We start from the raw sequence: 20,759 nt of genomic DNA on the forward strand, positions 1-20,759 counted from the left end.
CTTCCAAAAACCATTGTGCTGGGATTCACCAGGGCCACAGAAGACAGGTATCTGTGGGCATCCCTTTAGGAGTACTGGGAAACTTCTCCACAGCCCCAGAACCATGACTGATGAATAGGGTTTGAGAGACCACTTCAGAGCTGTATCTCTTTGGTTTGGATCTCTAGTCCAGGTTAAAATGTCAGGGACATGGACAACTGGGGCAGCCACTACAATAATATCATCAAGTGTTTCCTAGTCTGTTTATGAAAGCATATTTTTAAAGGGGAGGGGAAAGGCCAAAATAGCACGGGGGATGTCTGTCTGTAGAGGCTACAAATACAAAAGTCAAAGTGGCTCTGTAGACATTGCCTGTCATAGTTTACCACTAGGACAGAAAAGTTACCTGGCGTATTCAAGATTGATGGGTATAGACAAGCCAGTAAGATGGTCTTCTGGCTACAATAGCCAGGAAACCACCCCTCACTCCACGTGAGCTCAGCTTCAACCTCCGTCTCCAGTCTCAATCTCCCCAGGTAGGATGAAGTTAAGAACATCCTGTTTTCCAGGAGAGAATGAAATGTGCCCAGTGACACATTTCAGCAACAATCAGTGCCCCACAATCTGGGACCTGGGACCTGGTTCTGTAGAATCAGTTAGAGGAATTTGCTGACTTAAGAAAAAGAAGAAAAAAAAATAGGAACAGATATGCAAGGCGCTAACATGATTAACAGTACAGGGTATAAGCCAAAGCAGACCCCTTTCCCAAGAGTGAGGTTGGCTCTGAGGAACCTGGAAAGAAACAAAACACTTCAGACATTTCAGTATGTTTCTGGTGCAATTTGGATGTGTCTGGATTATGTTATCATGATTCTGGGTCTCACAAAGGTCTCAAGTCAGAAAAATGTCCTCATGTTTCAGTATTTGCAAAACAAACAGGTATCAAAAGAGAAGAAAACTCATTACTCATGGATGCCTTTGCTAATGTGGAAACCACATAGTGCATTTTTTTTTCCTTTCCACTTTTGCCTGAACTATGAGGGGTCTTTAGAAATCTCTTTTTGAGTCACACCCTTCGGCTTCCTCAGGATCCTTAGGCTGTCTTCTTCCACCCTCAGTTCTCAGGCAATGTTACACCACACATCTGAATTTGACTCAATAAACTACACAGTTGTAGGAAAACTAGTAATGATTTACTATCCTCCTAGTGGTTGCTAGGTAGAATTGCAGGCATAATGAAAGAAAACAAAACAAATAACAACCAAAAAAAGGCATAATCAATTGTAGTGTCCACCTTTAAAACTAAACCTTGAAGGGGAAGTGAAACTCAAGATGCCACAGGGACTAGGTGACTAGCACAAATAAACAGAACAAGCCAGGTAAGATAATACAGGTCTTATCAAAAGAGGCAACTCTTACTTAGTCTCAATTGATTGTCCTCTTTTGAAAATGCATGTCAGAGTTGCCTCATCTTCTGATTGTGCAAGAGAAGTCAGAAAATCTGATTTCAAACTGAAAGCTGCTTCCTAGATGGTGGCTTAATTTTCTTGAAAACCCCAGGTGAGCTAAATAATGTTTACAGACCAGGAATTTTCAAAGCACTTTACACAGATGGTGAATACCATCTCCCTAACTGTGGTAATAGACTGCCACTTACCAGCCACCATTTGCAACTGCAATAGGGGCATCCACCACCGGAGCGCCCCTGCTTTACAATGCACGCAGCTGGAATCCTGAGTCATGGAGAACAGCTAAGTCTACAGATAAAAGCAGAAGGCACCTATGCCACCCAGGGATGACAGCAGGATGTCACTTGTGGTCAACTGCTGGCCAGCAGGCACTAGATGGCTGATTGCTCCTGCAGGAAGCCTTCAGGCCCTGAAAGGCCTTTATCTGGCTCAGATGCCAGAGCTGCTTCTCGAAGAACTTCCAAGTGCTCCTCGGCGGCTGACAGTGACTGGTCAATCCAATCTAGGCCCCCAGTCAGATGGCAGGCATTCCTGGTCACCAGCACCAGATGACTGACAGACAGAAGCAGGGCAGTGGTCCTAGGAGAAACAACAGGATCAAGTTCCCTAGAAAATGAGTAACTGTGCATCAAAATGTAAATGGATATATTTGCTCTGGGCAAGTGTTTTCCAAACTGGAGTCTTTTCCCCTAGGAGATCAGTGAAAATATTATTTAAAGATAGAAGATAGTTCCATGCTGTGATCTGGGAGATGGCACAGTGGATAAAGCGTTGGACTCTCAAGCACAAGGTCCTGAGTTCAATCGCCAGCAGCACATGTACCAGAGTGATGTCTGGTTCTCTCTCTCTCTCCTTCTCTCCTCCTATCTTTCTCATAAATAAATAAAATCTTAGTAAAAACTTTTTTAAAAAGTCCCATGCTCAAAAAAAATAAATGTTATGTCTAAGTTAAACAAGGTTAATTGTAGCCTTTCTCAAAGCTTTGATGTGTGATCAAGCTCTAAGGAAAGAATACAGTGTGTGGTATCTTGTGAACTTATTTAAGATAGTGAAGCCCATTTTCAGAAGCAAATCTATTAACATCTTCCAGAAGAGTGCCGGGAGTGTGTGTGTGTGTGTGTGTGTGTGTATGAATTCAGCCAAAAGGATGTGAACATCCCCAGCTGCTGCCCATTAAAGACAGAATATTATATAGAGAGCTATATCCTGGACATCCCTTGTTGATCCCAAGTCAATGCAACTGAGAGATGGTCCACCCTATTCTCTCTCTCTCTTTTTATTTTTAATAACAGTTCAATAATGATTAATAAGATTGCAAGGTAAGAGGGTTACAATTCCACACAGTTCCTACCACCAGAGTTCCGTGTCCCATCTCCTCCATTGGAAACTTCCCTATTTTTTTTTAATCCCTCTGGGAGTATGGACCAAAGTTCTTTTTGGGGTGTTGAAGGTGGAAGATGTGGCTTCTGTAATTATTTCTCCACTGGACCTGGACATTGGCAGATCAACACACATCCCCAGTCTGTTCCTATTTTTCCCTAGTGAGATCCGCCTCAACTTTTAAAAGAAAGAGAGAAAATGAAATAGAAAAGTAGTTATGTTTGTTGTCAGTGTCAAAGAAGTCACTGTTGAATATTTTTACATTAGTGAACCTGTGTGAAGCATTTGGGAATTCATTACAAATGATTAGACCATGGACATAGCTGGGCAGCGAGTGAAGTGGATTAGAAAAGTCAGCAGCAATAGTTACATGATCCATGGCCTGTCTGGCAATAGTCACACAATGCATCTAAAATAAAGCAACACAGTTCCAAAAGGCTAAGCAATGTTCAGAGGATCAGGTGAGGAGCATTAAGAGTGGGGTTCCTAGGCACATTGTATGAAAGGTTAGCAACATTTTGGTTGACTTTTCACTTCCATTCTTATCACCCTTCTGACTGCCCTCTTCCCCCCCCCCCGCCCTGCTCCCCTCCCCTTCCCTCCCCCCCCCCCCAGCAGCATTCACAGGTAAGGTGTGTCTGCTTCTCAGGTCCAAAGATCAGAGACAGAAAGCAACAGGAAGGTAAGGAAGGAAAGCACAGCTAGGACTCAGCATAGCCAGACACTTAATACAAATCAAAGCCTGGTTCTTCCTTCTGTTTTCAGAAAGAAAACGGTTCTCGATCACCCAGCCAGGCATTGCTCACCAACTGGCTAGCCATTCACACTGCAGTGAGTGGTATACAGAGCATGCAGGGGAGGAACCCAGCAAAACAACCCTCTCCTCCACAACCCACACAGCTGCCCTCACAGAGCTGACAGAGCATGTCTCCACCATGAAAAAACAAGCAACCCCTCCCTTCAGCTCCCCTCACTCCCTCTCACCGCGCATCTAGGAGTTTGGGGTCCAGCGGAGGGTACATTGATTTCACAACATCATCCACTCTGAGGGGAGGCAAAAGGTTTCATTATAGAGCTTTTCTAATTTCCTTTTTTCCTCCCTTCCTATCATTGCATATACCAAAATTTTTTTTTCTCTTTTGATATTTATGAGTGCTGTCTTGAGTGATTCTCTGTTTCTGTACTCTAGGACAACCACTTAAACAGAAAGACTTCAGGTTTAGCGTAGAAAATGTCTTGTTTTCAGGGGCTGGGTAGTGGCGTACCTGGCTAAGCACACACAGTACTAACTAAGCACAACTAAGCACAAGGACCCACGTACTGATCTGTGCAGGGGCACACTTCACAAGCTACAAAGCAGGTATGTCTACCTTTCTCTCTCCCACTCTATCTCCCCCTCCTCTCTCAATTTCTCTCTGTCCTATCCAATAATATGGAAAAAAGAAAAATGGCTGCCAGGAGCAGTGGATTTATAGTGCCAGCACTGAACCCCAGTGATAACCCTGGAAGAAAAAAAAAGGCAAGAAAATACTTTGTTTTCTAGTTTTATTTTAGTGCAAATATTAAAAAGGAAAATTCATCCATTTGGACCGATGTCCAAGATATACTATTAAGTTAAAAAGACTAATTGCCCAATGATATTTAAGAGTTGCTTGATACTACTCTGTATGAACATAAAAGCTATGAGATCCAGAGAAGAAAGTATAGGGGAAAACTCACTATTGAACCAATAGTAGTTACTTCCAGTAAGTGGAATGGGGTAGAATTAGGAGATACTTCACTTTCTAGATAAGTTATCTCTGCAGTACTTTACCTTTAATGGGTGCTTATTATTTTTGTGTTCTGCATACACACAATAAAGGAACTGTGGTTAAAGTTATATAGAACACAAAGGGGGAAAACCTGTAAGTTTAATTTCGGTTCAAATTAACCCACTGGATTTCTTTGAATATGTAATACAGTTTAAAGTTATTTTTAAATCAAATTCAGAATTGGCGTATTGCACCAAAGTAAAAGACTCTGGGGTGGGTAGGTGGGGGAGAATACTGGTCCAACAAGGATGACAGAGGACCTACTGGGGGTTGTATTGTTATATGGAAAACTGAGAAATGTTATGCATGTACAAACTATTGTATTTGCTGTTGAATGTAAAACATTAATTCCCCAATAAAGAAATTTAAAATAAAATAAAATAAATCAAATTCAGAAAGACTGCTATTCATTCTGATTTACATGGTACAAAATCTTCAAATTCTTGCTCCCAGAGCACTCAATAGTTGGGAAGACAAAAGAAAAATGTTTTATTATCTTTCTAAAACCACATGAAAACATGTCCTTAAATGTTCTGATCTGGGGGCTAACAGGCCAAGGAGAAAATACAGAGGCTTGTCACCCTCAGTATCTGTCTTAGCCACCACCCCCTTTCTCTGTTGTGCCCTAAAGCTAAAGCTACTCTCCTTGAAACTAATATGCTATTAACATACAGTGTGAAATAAATGAAGCAAGAAAAACAATGGGGGCAAAATTAAAAACAAACAAAAAACCTCCAGGTCAGAAGGAAAATGAAGTGTAAATACAAAAAAGACAAGGGGTGAGGGGCAGATTGAATTCAGACAGGATACATTTGAGGCACTCATGAGATCAGTGAGGACCAGCTCAAATGCCACTCTAGCACAGCAACAATTCAGATCACCCAGGACTTACTGTATTCTCAGAAAGCTCAGTCTCCTTCCTCTCCTTGACCCCTCCTGCAAAGTTGTACTATAACCTAGGATCACTCTTAATAGAGATAGGAAGCCTGAGGAAGGGGGCTGCAGATTGAGTCATGTGGTCTTTACAAACAATAGGTGACCAGTAGGACTGTCTAGAGTCACCTAGGGCCCCACCAAAGCTGATGCAAGTCATGGAACTGTATCCACCCACAGACAGCTCCAGGCAAAGCCAAGGACTGTTCGGGGCTTGAGTGTCTCCCCTACATAGCTCCCTCCCACTTTATAAACTCACTGAATTCCCTGGAGAGTTCAAGTGTACCAACTTTTCATATTCCCTTAAAGGCCTGGTTCCTTGTGATTTGCCCAAGGCCCCTGCATTAGGGAAGTCAAGGGCTCCTGGAACTCACAAGGTGTCACTATTCCCGCAAGGAATACAGAGGCACCCGCATGGCAGTGAGGTTCTGTGGCTAATTTAAGAAAACATCCTAGTCTGAAATGCGGGTTCAGGCACTTGCACCCACTAAGCACCAGATGGCAGCACAATTTAGCACAGCCCCCTTAAAAAAAAGACTTTTTCTTGACAACATTGAGCCCATGTGAGGGGGTGCAGCTGTTGACTGCAATCCTGCTGGTTACCTCCCACATGGGATTATGCAGACAGCCTGGAATTTGGGAGATCTGAATGATGTATGGTTTAACCACCCACCCAGACTGGGAGACTGTTCCCTGAGCTATGGATGGGAGAGTGGGTGACAACAGTACAGTGCCAAGGAAGGGATCCCCAAACCAAATTCCAAAAAAGAGATGGGCCAGGGACAGGGTAAGGGTGGGAGGTCATTGCAGTTAAGAATGTGGGCAGCAGTGGGAAATGTGCTTACTGGTCCAGATGCTGGGAGGAAGAAAGGCTGGTAAGAAACAAAAGAGGAATTTCACAGTTGGAATTAAAAAAATAAATAAATAGGCCTGCTGAAGGTGGGGATGCTGGGGGTGAGTGGGACTGTATGAGTCCACCTCATTTGATTCTGGGATTTGTTTGGGTTCTTTGTTTTTGTTTGTTTGTTTGTTTTCTTGGTTTGTCTGTTATTTGGGGGGTTAATAGTTTACAGACAACAGTAAAATACAATAGTTTGTACATGTGTAACACTTCTCAGTTTTCCACATAACAATTCAACCCCCCCTAGGTCCTCCTCTGCCATCGTGTTGCAAGACCTGAACACCCCCCACCCCCAGTCTTTGACTTTGGCGCAATACACTAACTGCAGTCCAAGTTCTTCCTTCGGATCTTATTTCTCAACTTCTGTCTATGAGTGAGATCACCCCATATTCATCTTTCTGTTTCTGACTTATCTCATTTAACATACTCTTTTTTTTTGGTGTTTTATTTGTTTGTTTGTTTGTTAGAAACAGAGGCAAAGAAAGGAGTGAAAGAAATCATAGCACTGAATCTTCCTCCAATGAGGTGAGGGCCAGACTAAAACTTACATCACTCACATAAGTCAGCACACTATCCAAGTGAGCTACTTCTCTGGCCCCATCTCACTTGAAAGTCCTGCAAAACTTAAAGCCTCCAGATGCTTTGTGAATGTTGGGAACATAAACAGCTGATGTCTGCATAGTTTCTTGGAACAGCCTGTCCCAGCTTCCTTCCTGCCCTCCAGTGGAGGCCTCCAGGCCCTAACCACTCACCTAGGGCTGATCCTCTTGGCCACCACAATGATGTCACTGACACTGGCTGAAGTCTTCATTTTGGCCCCGGAGCCCATTGTCATGGCAACTAGTTTTTCTGTCAGAGTGTGACAAATCTAACAGAGCAGGGAGGAGAGAAGTCATGAGAAGTGATCTAGCTCCCTAGAGACGTCTACCATCCCCACAAAGAAAAATCTGACCCCCACCTCCAGGTCTCCTCACACAGCCCCCCCCCCCAACCTAATGGACACATTGAAGTGAAAATACAGGAAATGAGAGGCAATGAGGTGGAGGAAGCAAAAACTAAATGAGGTCAGGTATGGAGGGAAGGGGGAGGAACTGCAGCTCAGGGCCATGGTGTTTGCTTAGAGAAGTCTAAGCTGCAATAATCTGCCTGAGAAAAAAATCATGTGCTCTATTTCATCATCTCACTTCAGGGGAACAGCCCACTTTCTCTATCCCTTCACCTCTGGATTTAATCTTTCAAAGGGTCAGATATCTCCACTGGGAGTCCACAGGAACACGGTTGAACAACAGTCACTGCCCCCCTCAGAGTATACTCTGCAAAAGAGACCCTTATTCCAACATTTTTAACCTATCCCCCCAAATTTGTCAAGATGATGATGAAAGAATCTCAGGAACAAAAGCCAGACAGTGGCACACTCAGCAGAGTGCACACATTACCATGTTTGAGTACCTAGGTTCAAGTTCTCAATCCCCCAATTGTAGGGGAAAACTTCATGAGTGGTGAAACTTCATGAGTGCTGTAGGTGTCTCTCTTTTCTCTCCTTCTCCTTCCTCCCCCTCCCTCTCAATTTCTCTCTGCCCTATCAAATAAAAGAATAAAAAAAGAGGGGGAAGAAGGGAATGGTTGCTGGGAGCAGTGGATTTGTCATGCATGCACTAAGTTCCAGTGATAACCCTGGTGGCATCATATATATACAAATCTTAGAAAAAAGGCAAGGCAAGACTAGGAGACATGGCTTGCTTCACCTTCTACTAACAGTGCTGGCTATTCCCAAAGTTCTACTCCCTCAAAGTCCTCACCCTTCAGAGGTCCCCATTCCACACCTCCCCAATGTCAGAATCTATATGCCCATCTGTCCTAGCAAAGAAAACTCATTGCCTGCCTGGTGCTTGGGGCTGGAAAAGAAAGGGGAGAAAGAAATCCTAGTGTCCACTGAAAGACCCCAGCCTCCTTTATCCTTCCTTCTCTTCTATAAGGGAAAGGTAAGAACAAAATCCAGTGCTGGGATTTTGTGCTGGGACACATGCTGGGTGAGAAGAGGCGATGGACTATACAGCACTCTTGCTGTATCTACAGCAATACCTATCTGTCCCTGTTACAAGCAAAGAGCTTATTGGAATTAAATAATTGGCCTGGACTCTGTGACAACAGCTTTCTACCAGGTATTTCTTTATCCCCCAAGAAAGATAGCTGAAGAAGAGGTAAAATGAAAAGACTTCCCCCCCCTTTTGTTGCCCATGTTGTTTTTTATTGTTGTAGTTAATATTATTGTTGTTATTGATGTCGTTGTTATTAGATAGGACAGAGAGCAATGGAGAGAGGAGGGGAAGACAGAGAGGGAGAGAAAGACACCTGCAGACCTGCTTCACCGCTTGTGAAGTGACTCCCCTGCAGGTGGGTGCCAGAAGCCATTTCTCTGCTTGATAGAAGCTAAGCCTTGAAACAACAGAAGCCCTCGAGATAAGTTTCTAATTCCCGTAGGAAGGATGTTTGCCAGAAACTAAGTGACATACCATATAGTTATAGTGACATACCATATAGTTATAGTTTAACAGAAATAGTTGCAAGGGACCCTCCACCGCGATCTCTGCCTCCCCCTTCCCCCTATGCTCCTCCTTCCCCAAAGCCTTAAAATGCCTGTGAACACAATAAAATTTTGCAGCTTGATCAGAAACCTGTCTTGCTGTCATTCTTTCGTGTCTCTTGTCCCTGTCATTCCAGGTCCTTAGGTTCCTAGCCCCTGTTCACCACCCCGCTGGTCGGGGCAGGTGGGGAGCCGGGGACTCGAACCGGGATCCTTACGCTGGTCCTTGCACTTTGCGCCATGGGCGCTTAACATGCTGTGCTACCGCCCAACTCCCTGATACTTAAGAAAAGGTAAAATTGGCTTTCACATCCAAAACGATCACTAGATAAAGAGAAAAATGTGTGGTTTCCCAGGTTATGGAAATGAAGAAAGTGACACCATTTACCAGTATTTGAAATATTTGACAATATTTCAGTACTATTTTTCTTCTACTAGGTAGGGTAGTATCAGGGAAGAATAGACAACCAAATGTTAGAACTATACAAATCTCCCAAAATTATAAAAACCATCCTGAATACAGATCAGATGCAATTTTCTACCCAGGCTTGGAGGCTGCAGGGATTAAAAGAAAAAAAAATCTGCCTTCAAGTTTGTGTACAAATGGCTTGTACTGTCTAACACTGAGTGTCCCTTTGTGGCTAACTACTATCATATCCACAGAGAGCTGGTGGAAGACTTTCTAGCAATTAGAGAAGTTCAGATACAGAACACAGCTCACTGTAAAGGGGTAGCTTTCTGTTCATGGAAGAATGTGTTCACGGAGAGGTTGGGGGCCTCTGTTCACCTCAGCATTTATGTGGTCTTAGGAATACACAGGTTTATACACAGGCAGTAAAAATGAGACTAATACCTGTTCTGCTGTCTTTTCCACCAGCCACTGTATTATAAGGACTCCTTTGAAAGGGGCCTAGAATTTTGAAGTGCAACAGACTTTCCAAGGGAGGGCAGGGGAGATAGCATAATAGTTAAGTGAAAAGACTCTCGTGCCTGGGGCTCCAAAGTCCCAGGTTCAGTCTCCCACAACACCAATAGCCTGATCTGCTCAGTGCTCTGGCAACAACAACAACAACAACAATAATAATAATAAATTAAAGAAAATAAGAGACTGTCCAGGTGGGAGCAGAAGCAAACAGCAGAAATTTTAAGTATCAGGTGTGTTGAAAAAGGCCACATGCACAGGTTCCACACTGGTCCTAGGCTCCCCTTCAACTCTAATAGTCTGTGCACTGGGATGCTTTGATAGCCGCCCCTCCTTTTATCTCACGGAGAAATCAAAGAGTATTACCTTCAAGATGGCAATGCAGTGAGACATGAGACCCCTGGGGAGACAAGAAGAAACTGTCAGAGCTTCTCTAGAAAGGCCCAGCTTCCTCCCCTAGCTCTGATGCAGCTGGACACTGCCTGGGAGTGAGCAGGCCCCTTGCCCCAGAGATGAACAAATCTCCAAGATGAATAAGCAAGTGCCTTCCTTCCCTCCCCCTTCCACACCCAACCCACTCTCCCATAAGGACTCCTGGCCACCTGCCAAGCCATGCTTTTTTGATATGTGACTCTGTGCTTCTGATACTGTTCTTTCTGCCCAGTATGCTCAGTTTGGTGAACTGTCATCACTCAATATGCAAGTCAAAAGGCACCTTCTTTATGATATTCCTCAAGAAATCCAACTCTAACCCTACCCCTGATAAATCTAGACACTGATTCCTCTGTGTGCCCACAGCACAGTGCACAAGTGCCTCCTTCTTTTTCTAAGCTACTGCATTTAGTAGGATTCTGTCTCTCCTACCAGTTTAATATTCTACAGTGCCTATTCCAATGCCCTACACATAATAGCCCAAAGGTATCTATCTATTCAGTGAGTGGCTGACCGACCAGGGAATACATGCTCCTAGAGGGATGTCAAAACCCAGTCTTCTTTGTAGCACCCAAAGGACAGTCTACCAGGGTAACTTGGTAACAGTTTTTGTCACATATCTATGAATATCTAGGTTGGGGGGGGGTAGGCGACAAGCACTGAATTCTGATTCTTCCCCACATTATGGGCAAGGGAAATGGCAGCAAGTAGCACAGTGCCTCTGGATACTCAGGTAAATGCTTTGGAAAAGCAAGCCTGAAATGGGCTTGTTTATTGGAAGCCCCATCTGTCATCCCCCACCCCCAAGGGGACTGTGGGAAAGCAAATGTTCCTCCAAAGCCTTACGAGGCATCTTCAATCCAGTCTTCATTCTCCAGAATGGCCTCGATGTGAGGATTAGTGATGACAACATCGTCCAGTTCTAACTCCGAGGGCTCAGACTGGGTCTCCATGGCACCAATGAGGTCCACAATGGGCCTGGAAGGAAAAGCCCCAGGTAAGGGGTTGCATAATGGTTATGCAAAAAGACTCTTATGCCTGAGGCTCCTAAATTCAATCCCCCATATCACCATGTTGGGCCTCACTCGTCAGAAGGATGAAGAGGGTTGATAAGTTAAGGCAAAGGGATCCCGATAACATGTCCTCAATCCAAACCAAACCTAATGGAACCTAATGGCAAGATACACAATTAGACAGTAGATCCAGGACAGAGGCTGAAGGCATTAAAACCAAAGGAAAGTGGGATCTGAAAGACAGTTCACCTAAATGGTGCACCTGTTTCATGCACCCAGTTTCAAGCGCAGCCCCCACTGCACTGGAGAAAGCCTCAGTGTTGTGATGTCTTTCCCTCTCTCTTCCTGTCTCTCTATATGAAAAAATATCAGCTCATAATACTGAAGTCCTAAAGACAATAACAACCAAAAAAAAAAAAACTAAAGGAAAGTAAAGGAAAATAGAACTAGACAAATCATTAAGAGGAAGAATGGAGCTATAAAATTAATAAGTACAAAGATAAATTACCAGAACAAAATAACATCCTTTTGTAATTTATTTTCCCTTCAAGTCTACTTCCTATGGAGCAGATGAAGATCCTATTACCCAATCCTACCTATTTGATCTGCAGAGTCACTCTTAGGAACTGTTCTGGTATTACCTCACCCCCCAGCCCCCAAACTAGTTACACTGGAAAAGTGGGAAAAATAGAAACCTCTCTACTTTATAATAATTTTTTAATGAGAAATCAAGAACATACTTGGGTGATATAAATGATATTATTAGCCATTAAACAGAGATGCTGGTGATGCTTACCTAGAGGAGGAAGAAAAACTAAGAGGGAAGTTGCCCTCAGTCCCATAAGAATGTATCTATTAAAACACGCCTAAGAGTCAGGTGGTAATGCAGCGGGTTAAGCGCAGGTGGCGGCGCAAAGCGCAAGGACCAGCGTAAGGGTCCCGGTTCAAGCCCCTGGCTCCCCACCTGCAGGGGAGTCACTTCACAAGCAGTGAAGCAGGTCTGCAGGTGTCTTTCTCTCCCCCCTGTCTCCCTCTCCTCTCTCCATTTCTGTCTGTCCTATCTAATAACAACAACATCAATAACAACAACAATAACTACAACAACAAAAAGGAAATAAATAAATATTTTTAAAAATTAATAAAACACTCCTATGGGTTGGGAAGTTGCTCACCTAGTACAGTGAGCAAGGACCTGGGTTCAAACCCATGGTCCCTACCTGCAAGAGGAAGTCTTCACAAGCAGTGAATAAAAGCTGTGGGTGTCTCTCTCCCTCTCTTATGCCCCTTTCCCTCTCAATTTATGTCACTATCCAAAATAAATTAATAAATAAATATTCCTAAACAAAAAACATAGCATTTCTTACAAAATATATGTCACGGAGTCAGGTGGTGGCACACCTGGTTGAGCGCACATGTGACAATGCTCAAGGATCTGGGTTTGATCCCCTGGTCCCCACCTACAGTGGAAAAGCTTTGCAAGTGGTGAAGCAGTGTTGCAGGTGTCTCTCTGTCTCTCTCCCTCTATCTTTCCCTTCCCTCTAGATTCCTGGTTGTCTCTATCCAATAAGTAAAATTAATTTAAAAAATTAACAAGAAAGAAATTATGTGTGTGTGTGTGTGTGTGTGTGTCACATAAAACTGTGAAGAAATCTGTGCAAAGAGATAGAGTCTTGTGCCAGGATTTCACAACACTGAGCATTTGTTGCTTAAATGTATGGTTGAAGTGAAAGCACTGGATTTCTCTTCTTGGCTTGGCTAGAAGGGAAATAGCTTGTCCAAATGCCACTTTTTTCCTTATTGTCTTTTTTTTCCCCTTTTGTTGTCCTTGTTTTTTATTGTTGTTGTAGTTATTGTTGTTATTGATGTCATCATTGTTAGGAGAGAGGAGAGGAAGACAGAGAGGGGGAGAGAAAGATAGACACCTGCAGACCTGCTTCACCACCTATGAAGCAACTCCCCTGCAGATGGGGAGCCAGGGGATCGAACCGGGATCCTTAAGCCAGTCCTTGTGTTTTGCGCCACATGCGCTTAACCCGCTGCGCTGCTGCCCGAATCCCTTACTGTCTTTTTTTAAGACTCTTTTTCTTAGCTAACATTATATTAGTTTCAGGTGTATAATCTAATAGTACAATATATGTAGCTACTGCAAAATAATTGTGACAATAAGTCTAGCTTCCATCTCTATACAGTGACATCCCCCACTTTTAGAATGAGTACTTTTTTTCAAATATTGTATTATCTTTATTTACTTATTTATTGGATAGAGACAGCCGGAAGTTGAGAGGAAGAGGGACAGAGAGAGAGAGAGAAAGAGAGACAGACACACACCTGCAGACCTGCTTCACCACTCACAAAGCTTCCCTTCTGCAGATGGGCACCGGTGGCTGGAAGCTGAGTCGTGTGTAACATGTGCACTCAACCAGGTGCACCACCACCTGGCCCTGGGTGAGTACTTTTAAGATCCACTCTCCTAGCAGCTTTCAAATATATTAAATCTTCTTGCATCACCATTATGTCTCCCCACCCCTCTACTCTGATACCATTTTAGAGACACAAAGTTGAGCTAGAGTTGCCCAGTATCAAATTTCCTTTTTCTTTTCTTGGAGCCCCAGGTCAGAGCCCGTGCCCGCCATCCCCTCCCCTGGCCCACTCACTTGGAATCATAACGCTGCAGCAGGTCCCGAGGGCGGCAGTAGCGTTGCCTGCAAACCACCACCAAGGCTGCAAATGAGGCCAGGAAGATGGTGGCGAGCACACCTATGGCAACAATCACCACAGTCTCCATGCTGTCTCAGTCCTGGTCACATCCCCCACGTGAGCTGAAGGCTGAGAAAATGCAAAGGCAGGGCAGGCTGGGTAAATAAGCAGCACACAGAGTGGGGCAGCAGCCTGAGCTGTCGGTCAGGAAGGGGAGCTAGAATCCCCCTCAGCCATTTTTGCAGAGATCAGCATCAATGCTGTTTGTCATGCTCCAGAATCATCTTTTCCCTTATAGGCATGCAGTTCTGAGAAATGCATCATTGTCCATTTTGTGATGGGAATGTACTGGAGTGTATTTTACCTAGATAGTCTAGCATACTACTCACCGAGGCTCTAATCTACACTACCAGATATTCAGTCTCTCACTGACAGTGACATTAAGCGATATATAACTCTAGCAGTAGTTTAGCAGTTCAATTTGTCTCTATCCAAAAATAAATTAATAAATAAAACATTCTTAAACTAAAAACATAGTAATCTTACAAAATGTATGTCACGGGGTCAGGTGGTAATGTACCTGGTTCAACACACATGTTACAACGCTCAAGGATCTGGGTTTGAGCCCCTGGTCCCCACCTGAACCAGAACTGCCTTTTTTTTAATTAAATTTTTATTTCATTTTTTTATATTTATTTATTTCCCCTTTTGTTGCCCTTGTTTTTTATTGTTGTTGTAGTTATTATTGTTATTGTTACTGATGTCGTCGTTGTTGGATAGGACAGAGAGAAATGGAGAGAGGAGGGGAAGTCAGAGGGGGAGAGAAAGATAGACACCTGCAAACCTGCTTCACTGCCTGTGAAGCGACTCCCCTGCAGGTGGGGAGCCGGGTGCTCGAACCGGGATCCTTAAGCCTGTCCTTGTGTTTGGTGCCATGCGAGTTTAACCCGCTGTGCTACCACCCAACTCCCCAGAACTGCTTTTTAAATCTTTGACAAAAACATTTTCACTACCACTGTTGTTTTCCACATCTATTCCAAGTACATGAAAGAATAGCCACCTAAGAAGAATGGTAGGATTGTATTTCCTGAGAGTGAACCTGGCACCTGACTCTTCTAGCAAAGCCATGAGGCGGATGTCAGTATTCCAGTTTGACAGTTGAGAAAAACGAGGTCCAGGAAGACTAATTTCCCAGTTTACATGGTCAGAAATCAGGAACTCACCCACTTAGACTGTGATGGACATTCAAGTTCCTTTTCTTTTCAAAAGAAAATTCAGGGTTTGGGTGGTGGCACACACATTTAAGTGCACATAGTACCAAGCACAAGAACCCAGGTTCAAGTCCCTACTCCTCACAGGCAGGACAAATGCTTCACAGGCCTGCAGGTGTCTTTCTCCCCCTCTATCTATCCCTCTCAATTTATCTCTGTCCTATTGAATAAAATAGGGGGGAGTGCTTGCTTCAACAGTACATATACTAAAATGGAGGGGATGAAAAGATATCCACTGGGAACAGTGGATTCATAGTGCAGGCTCGGGCACCAGTGATAACCCTGGAGGCAAGAAGGAGAAGGAGGCAGAAGAGGAGAGGAGGAGAAGGAAGATGTTAAAAACTCCAACAAAGGTTACTTTTCCATTCAAAATTTTTGGATCTATACTTGTGGCAAAGTTTCTGAGTATCGGTTTCAGCACTGAAACTTTACACCTGGTGTTAAAGTATTTCTTGTCTATCACCTGTTTTCATTTAGGATGTTCTTTCATGACTATTTTACACTCTTCGGCCAGGGCCATGAGTGTGCAGGACTAGCACAATTGCTTGCTGGAGGTCCCACAGGTCTCAGATTCAATCCTTGGCAACACCATAAGAGCTGTTCCGTGGCATGGCCCCTGTCTACCTCTCATGAGAATAAATAAGGAACCCTTAAAATAAAAGTGGAGAGATCCACATGTCAGAGGAATATGGTTATCTCAGAAAAGCATGTTACAGATAATGTTATTTCATTATAGAAATAATGTGTCCCTTGGAGGGAACCTCTCTAGGTTAGGCTTTAAATCCCAAAAAAATGAATCCCCCCAAAAAAAAGGTATCTTGTCCCTATCAGCCCATGACTCTACATAGACTTAATCCTATGCTCCAAATCTTGGAGGGTATAACTGTACACTATCACCATTCAATAAGTATTAGTCATCCACTATTCACCAGGCAAATGAGCTGAATTCTAGAGGTTAAAGACAAATAATACTTCCCAAATGATGAGAAGTTGGGGCAGAGGTGCACAGGCAAATAAACCACTTCAACTTAAGGGCCTGTTCCACAAGCAGAAGAAGACAGAAAAGACTGTAACTGTGCTTGCATATGTTTTCTTGTAAAGTGTTCTTCACAAGGCCGGTAATGCTTGAGTTGGGGTCTGAGGGATGAGGAGGAGTTTACCAGATAGATAAAAGTGGAGACTTAGCTAGCTGAAAGTGCTAATGTCTTTCTCAGAGGTCTCACAGAGCTACAGGGTGAGAAGGTGGGAATATGTTTCCTTCGTTTCTGTAGCTCTGATTGATGGACCGGACCGTGTATGTGTGTTTGGGAGCGTGGGGGGTGAGTCTCAGACTCTGCCTCAGTTTCTCTAAATGTGTGATTGTCTAAGCTGTGTCTCCTAAAGGGCTACCACCCTTAGCCGCCTTTACTTTCTCCTCTCAGTCCCCGGGGTCTCTCTTTTCCTCTCCAGTCCCCATCTCACCACTCCCTCCGCTACCAGCTACAGCCTCTTTCCTTTCCCCTCCCCCAGCCCTGGGCCTCCCAGACCACCCGCAGTTTCCAGTGTCCCTTCCGCTTTTAGGCTGAGTCACAACCGATATGCACAGGAACTTTGAGGTGTTTGCGCTTTCTCCTCGATGTGTCTGCCTGAATGCTTCTTTGTGTGTCTCTCCCTTTTCTGTCTGTTTCTGGATGACTTGTTTAGTTACTTTCTTTCTCTCTCTCTCCCTCTCCCCCCACTCCCCGCGTGTAGGTCTCCCTCCCTCATTTCCTTGACCTCTCACGGGTTCGGAAGCCACAGAATAAAACCCACCCAAGTCCCTAGTCCCACCCTCCTTCTCTACCTGGCCACCCAGAACACCCACTGCAACACCCAGGTCGGAGAGGAGCAGGAAGGAGCGGGGGAAACCCGCCCCGCCCAGGCGCCCAGCTCCAACTTTGTGCAACAAGTCAGCGCCCGTGCTGCGCCCGCATCGCAGCTACAACAAAGCGGCGGCCAGGGCTCCCCTCCCCCAGACCCGCCGGAGCTGCCCTCCCGGGACCCGCATTCCGCCCCGGCGGCCGTGGGAGCGCCAGTCCCGCGGTCCCTGCGCAGCGCGGCGCGGCTCACCCACCTCCGGCTGCAGCTCCTGCGAGCCCCGCCGCCCGCCCCGCAGAAGGCAAAGTCCGGGTGCGGGGCTGGCGGGCGGCTGGGCGAGCGGGGCATGCCGGGAAGGAGCGGGGCCGGGCCAGGAGCGCAGATAAAGTCCGGGCTGCGCTGCCAGGCCCCCAGGAGGTGTGGGAGGGGGAGACGCGCGCCCGGCATCCAAATCCCCCGCTGCCAGGCGCCGCCGTCACCGCCAGGCCCCCGGGCGGGGGCGCGTCAAGCCCCGGCAGCTGGGAGACAGTCACCCGGCGGGCAGGCCGGGCAGGCAGAGGAGAGAGAGGCACGGAGGGTCCCTGCTCCCCCCACCCCCACCCCACCCTCCCACACAGACAACCCGCAGTCCCCGCCGGCAGGCCCCGTGGGGGCTGGGAGCACCAGCAGTGTCCACAGTGTGGCTGGCTGGGCACGGAGCGGAGTTGCATCCTGGCTGTGCTACCCTTTCACTAGCTGTGGACACCTCTGTGTCCTCGTTCCTTCTGCATCTAACGAATGGGGCAACGACTGCTTTGAATCCTTTGCAGCGGAGACAAGAGTCAAATGACAGGCTAGATGCCATACCTGGGCCAGAGCAAATCCTAAGTCAGAAATAACTCTCTCACTGTAGACTCATCCACTGGACTGAGTGGACATGTATACCCTCTTGGAAAGGTGCCCTGCACGCGGCAGGAGCGAAGATGCAGGGCCCAGTCTGGTTGGTAATCCAGCCTGTTCGCACTCTGTTACATCCCGGACATTCATAGATATTCAACTCCCATCCTGCAAACAGTCACTATATCCCATCTCTCAGGCCTCAAGAGTGCTACACTTGGGAGGTTGAAGGCCCAACTCAGTTCTGGAAGCAGGCTGTGGCTATTTCAGCAGAAATGTACAGCCCAGCATATGAGGAGCATGGTCTAGGAGGTTTGGGCTCTATATAGTTCTCTATTTGGGTCCTCAAGCTCCTGCCTCCGTGAGGTAGCAATAGAACCAGAGCAGGGTCCAACTGACCATTCACAATGACCAGCACTGCAGGGTGTAACGTAAGTCCTAGGGAGCTCAATGCCCCCAGGCACTAAGGCATTATAATCCCTAAAAAACATCTACCCACACAGAGAGAATTTTAAAAAATATTTTATTTATTTATCAATGAGAAGGATAGGAAGAGAGAGAGGAGACGGAAGGACAGGAGAGGGGAGGGGAGGAAAGGAGAGAGGAGGGGAAGGGAGGGGAGGGGAACCAGACATCACTCTGGTACATGTGCTGCAGGAGATCGAACTCAGGACCTCATGCTTGAGAGTCTAATGCTTTATCCACTGCACCACTGTCTGGACCACAAGAGAGAATTGTTTGTTTTTTAAACTAGAGCACTGTTTAGTTGTGCTTTATAATGGTATTGGGAGAAGGGCAAATGCTAGAAGAAGAAGAATGGTATTGGGGATTGAACCTGGGACTTTTGGTCCCTCAGGCATGAAAGACTTTTTGCATAACCATTGTACTATCTCTCTAGCCCAGGCTTATTTTTTTTAATCAATTGTAAACTTTTTTAAAAATTGGGAATTTCTGGGCAAACGACCTCACCAATGTGTCCTGGAACCCCACCTCTCCAGAGCCCTGCCCCACTATAAAAAGACAGAAACTGGCTAGGGGTATGGATCGACCTGCCAACGCCCATGTCCAGCAGAAAAGCAATTACAGAAGCCAGACCTTCCACCTTCTGCACCCCATAATGATCCTGGATCCATATTCCCAGGGGAATAAAGAGTAGGAAAGTTTCTAATGGAGTAGATGGAATGGAGAACTCTGGTGGTGGGAATCGTGTGGAATTGTACTCCTTTTATACAACAGACTTGTCATTCATAATTAAATCAAATTAATTAAAAAATTAATTTAAAAAATTGGGAATTTCACTACTATCTCTAGATTTTCAGCTTCAGCGGGGGGGATCATAATATTGCTTAAAAGTGCAGTCCACTTTCTACCAGTAAGAAAGGAGTTGGACAGTAGCCCAGTGGGCTAAGCACACATGGCGCCAAGGGCAAGGGCCAGCTTAAGGATCCCAGTTCAAGCCTCTGGCTCCCTACCTGCAGGGGAGTCACTTCACAGGTGGTGAAGCAGGTCTGCAGGTGTCTATCTTTCTCTCCCCCTGTCTTCCCCTCCTCTCTCCATTTCTCTCTGTCCTATCCAACAATGATGATATCAACAACAACAATAATAACTACAACAATAAGAAGCAAGGGCAACAAAAGGGAAAATAAATAAGTATATATTTAAAAAAGAAAGGACCAACTGCTGAGCTCCAGTCCTGCTCTCCCCCCCCCCACCTTCCCCATATGACACACACACTAGTCCTTTTGGTGAAATGTTTGAGCCTGTGGGCAATTGGGGTTCCCCCCACCCTCACTGGCATTCGGGGAGGGGCAGCTTTGGGAAGACTGTATTCCCCTCTAAAGAGTTATCATGGAGGAACCACAACCTGAGTAAGGAAAGTGAGCAGCAGCATCAGGACAGGTGTCTCCTTCTCTTGAAGGCACAGAGAGAACAGAATGCTATTTTTGTGTTGGGTGGTTTAGCTATCTGGTGACTATGACGTAAGATGGTAAACCACATCATCTCTGCGCTCCCCCAGGTCTGAGATTTTATGACTCTGAAGGAGTACAGTAAATGAAAATTCTAAGATTGAGGAGTTCATAACCCAAGTAGAAAAGACCAAAGCAACAAGACAAATATCAGTAGTGTCTCTCTCTGCCTCTCTCTCTCTGTCTCTCAAATGTTGCCTGGCGTCAATGGTGAAAATGCCCCCATAGGCCACACACTCCCCAGTTACAAGACAGTTACAAGACCAGTGCTTTGTATCGTGCTGTGACGTGGAGGAGAGAGAGAGAAAGAGAGAGAGAGAGAGAGAGAGGAGATCCGGAGCGGAGAGGGAACACAATTCTTTATTCTGGAGGACACCTCAGAGTTGGGTGAGAGCGCAGTGGTTCGGGCCACGTGGAGCTAGCCAAAATGGCCACCTTGCGCAGCAACCTTCCCTGCATCTAATCACCCAAGTGAAACTCGGGCAAGAGAGAGAGGGATGGAAGAAGAAGGGCTTTATAGGGCAAAAACCAGGAGTGACGAGCCGAGACAGGATTGGTTGGGAAGGGCACTTTGAGAATATCATATTAACTCTCGCGGGAACTGGCACTAGCCTGAGGGGACAACATGGCGGAACAGGCACTCTGAGAATGTCCCAACTCTCGCGGGAACTGGCACTATACTGAGGGG

The 20,759-nt window shown here is 45.5% G+C and overlaps 1 protein-coding gene across 1 annotated transcript; it reads right to left on the bottom strand.

Moving 5' to 3' along the window:
• Positions 1–1,150: 1,150 nt before the first annotated feature.
• TMEM98 (transmembrane protein 98) lies at positions 1,151–17,681 on the bottom strand. Its single transcript, XM_007516923.3, has 7 exons — positions 17,485–17,681; positions 14,079–14,250; positions 11,258–11,389; positions 10,346–10,379; positions 7,226–7,341; positions 3,813–3,872; positions 1,151–2,027 (listed from the first exon to the last, which is right to left on the bottom strand). The coding sequence occupies exons 2-7, from the start codon at positions 14,207–14,209 to the stop codon at positions 1,820–1,822; spliced, it is 681 nt and encodes a 226-aa protein (XP_007516985.1). The 5' UTR covers positions 14,210–14,250; positions 17,485–17,681; the 3' UTR covers positions 1,151–1,819.
• Between the last annotated feature and the right edge of the window lie 3,078 nt (positions 17,682–20,759).

This window comes from Erinaceus europaeus, chromosome 12 (assembly GCF_950295315.1).
Source record: "Erinaceus europaeus chromosome 12, mEriEur2.1, whole genome shotgun sequence".
NCBI lineage: Eukaryota > Metazoa > Chordata > Mammalia > Eulipotyphla > Erinaceidae > Erinaceus > Erinaceus europaeus.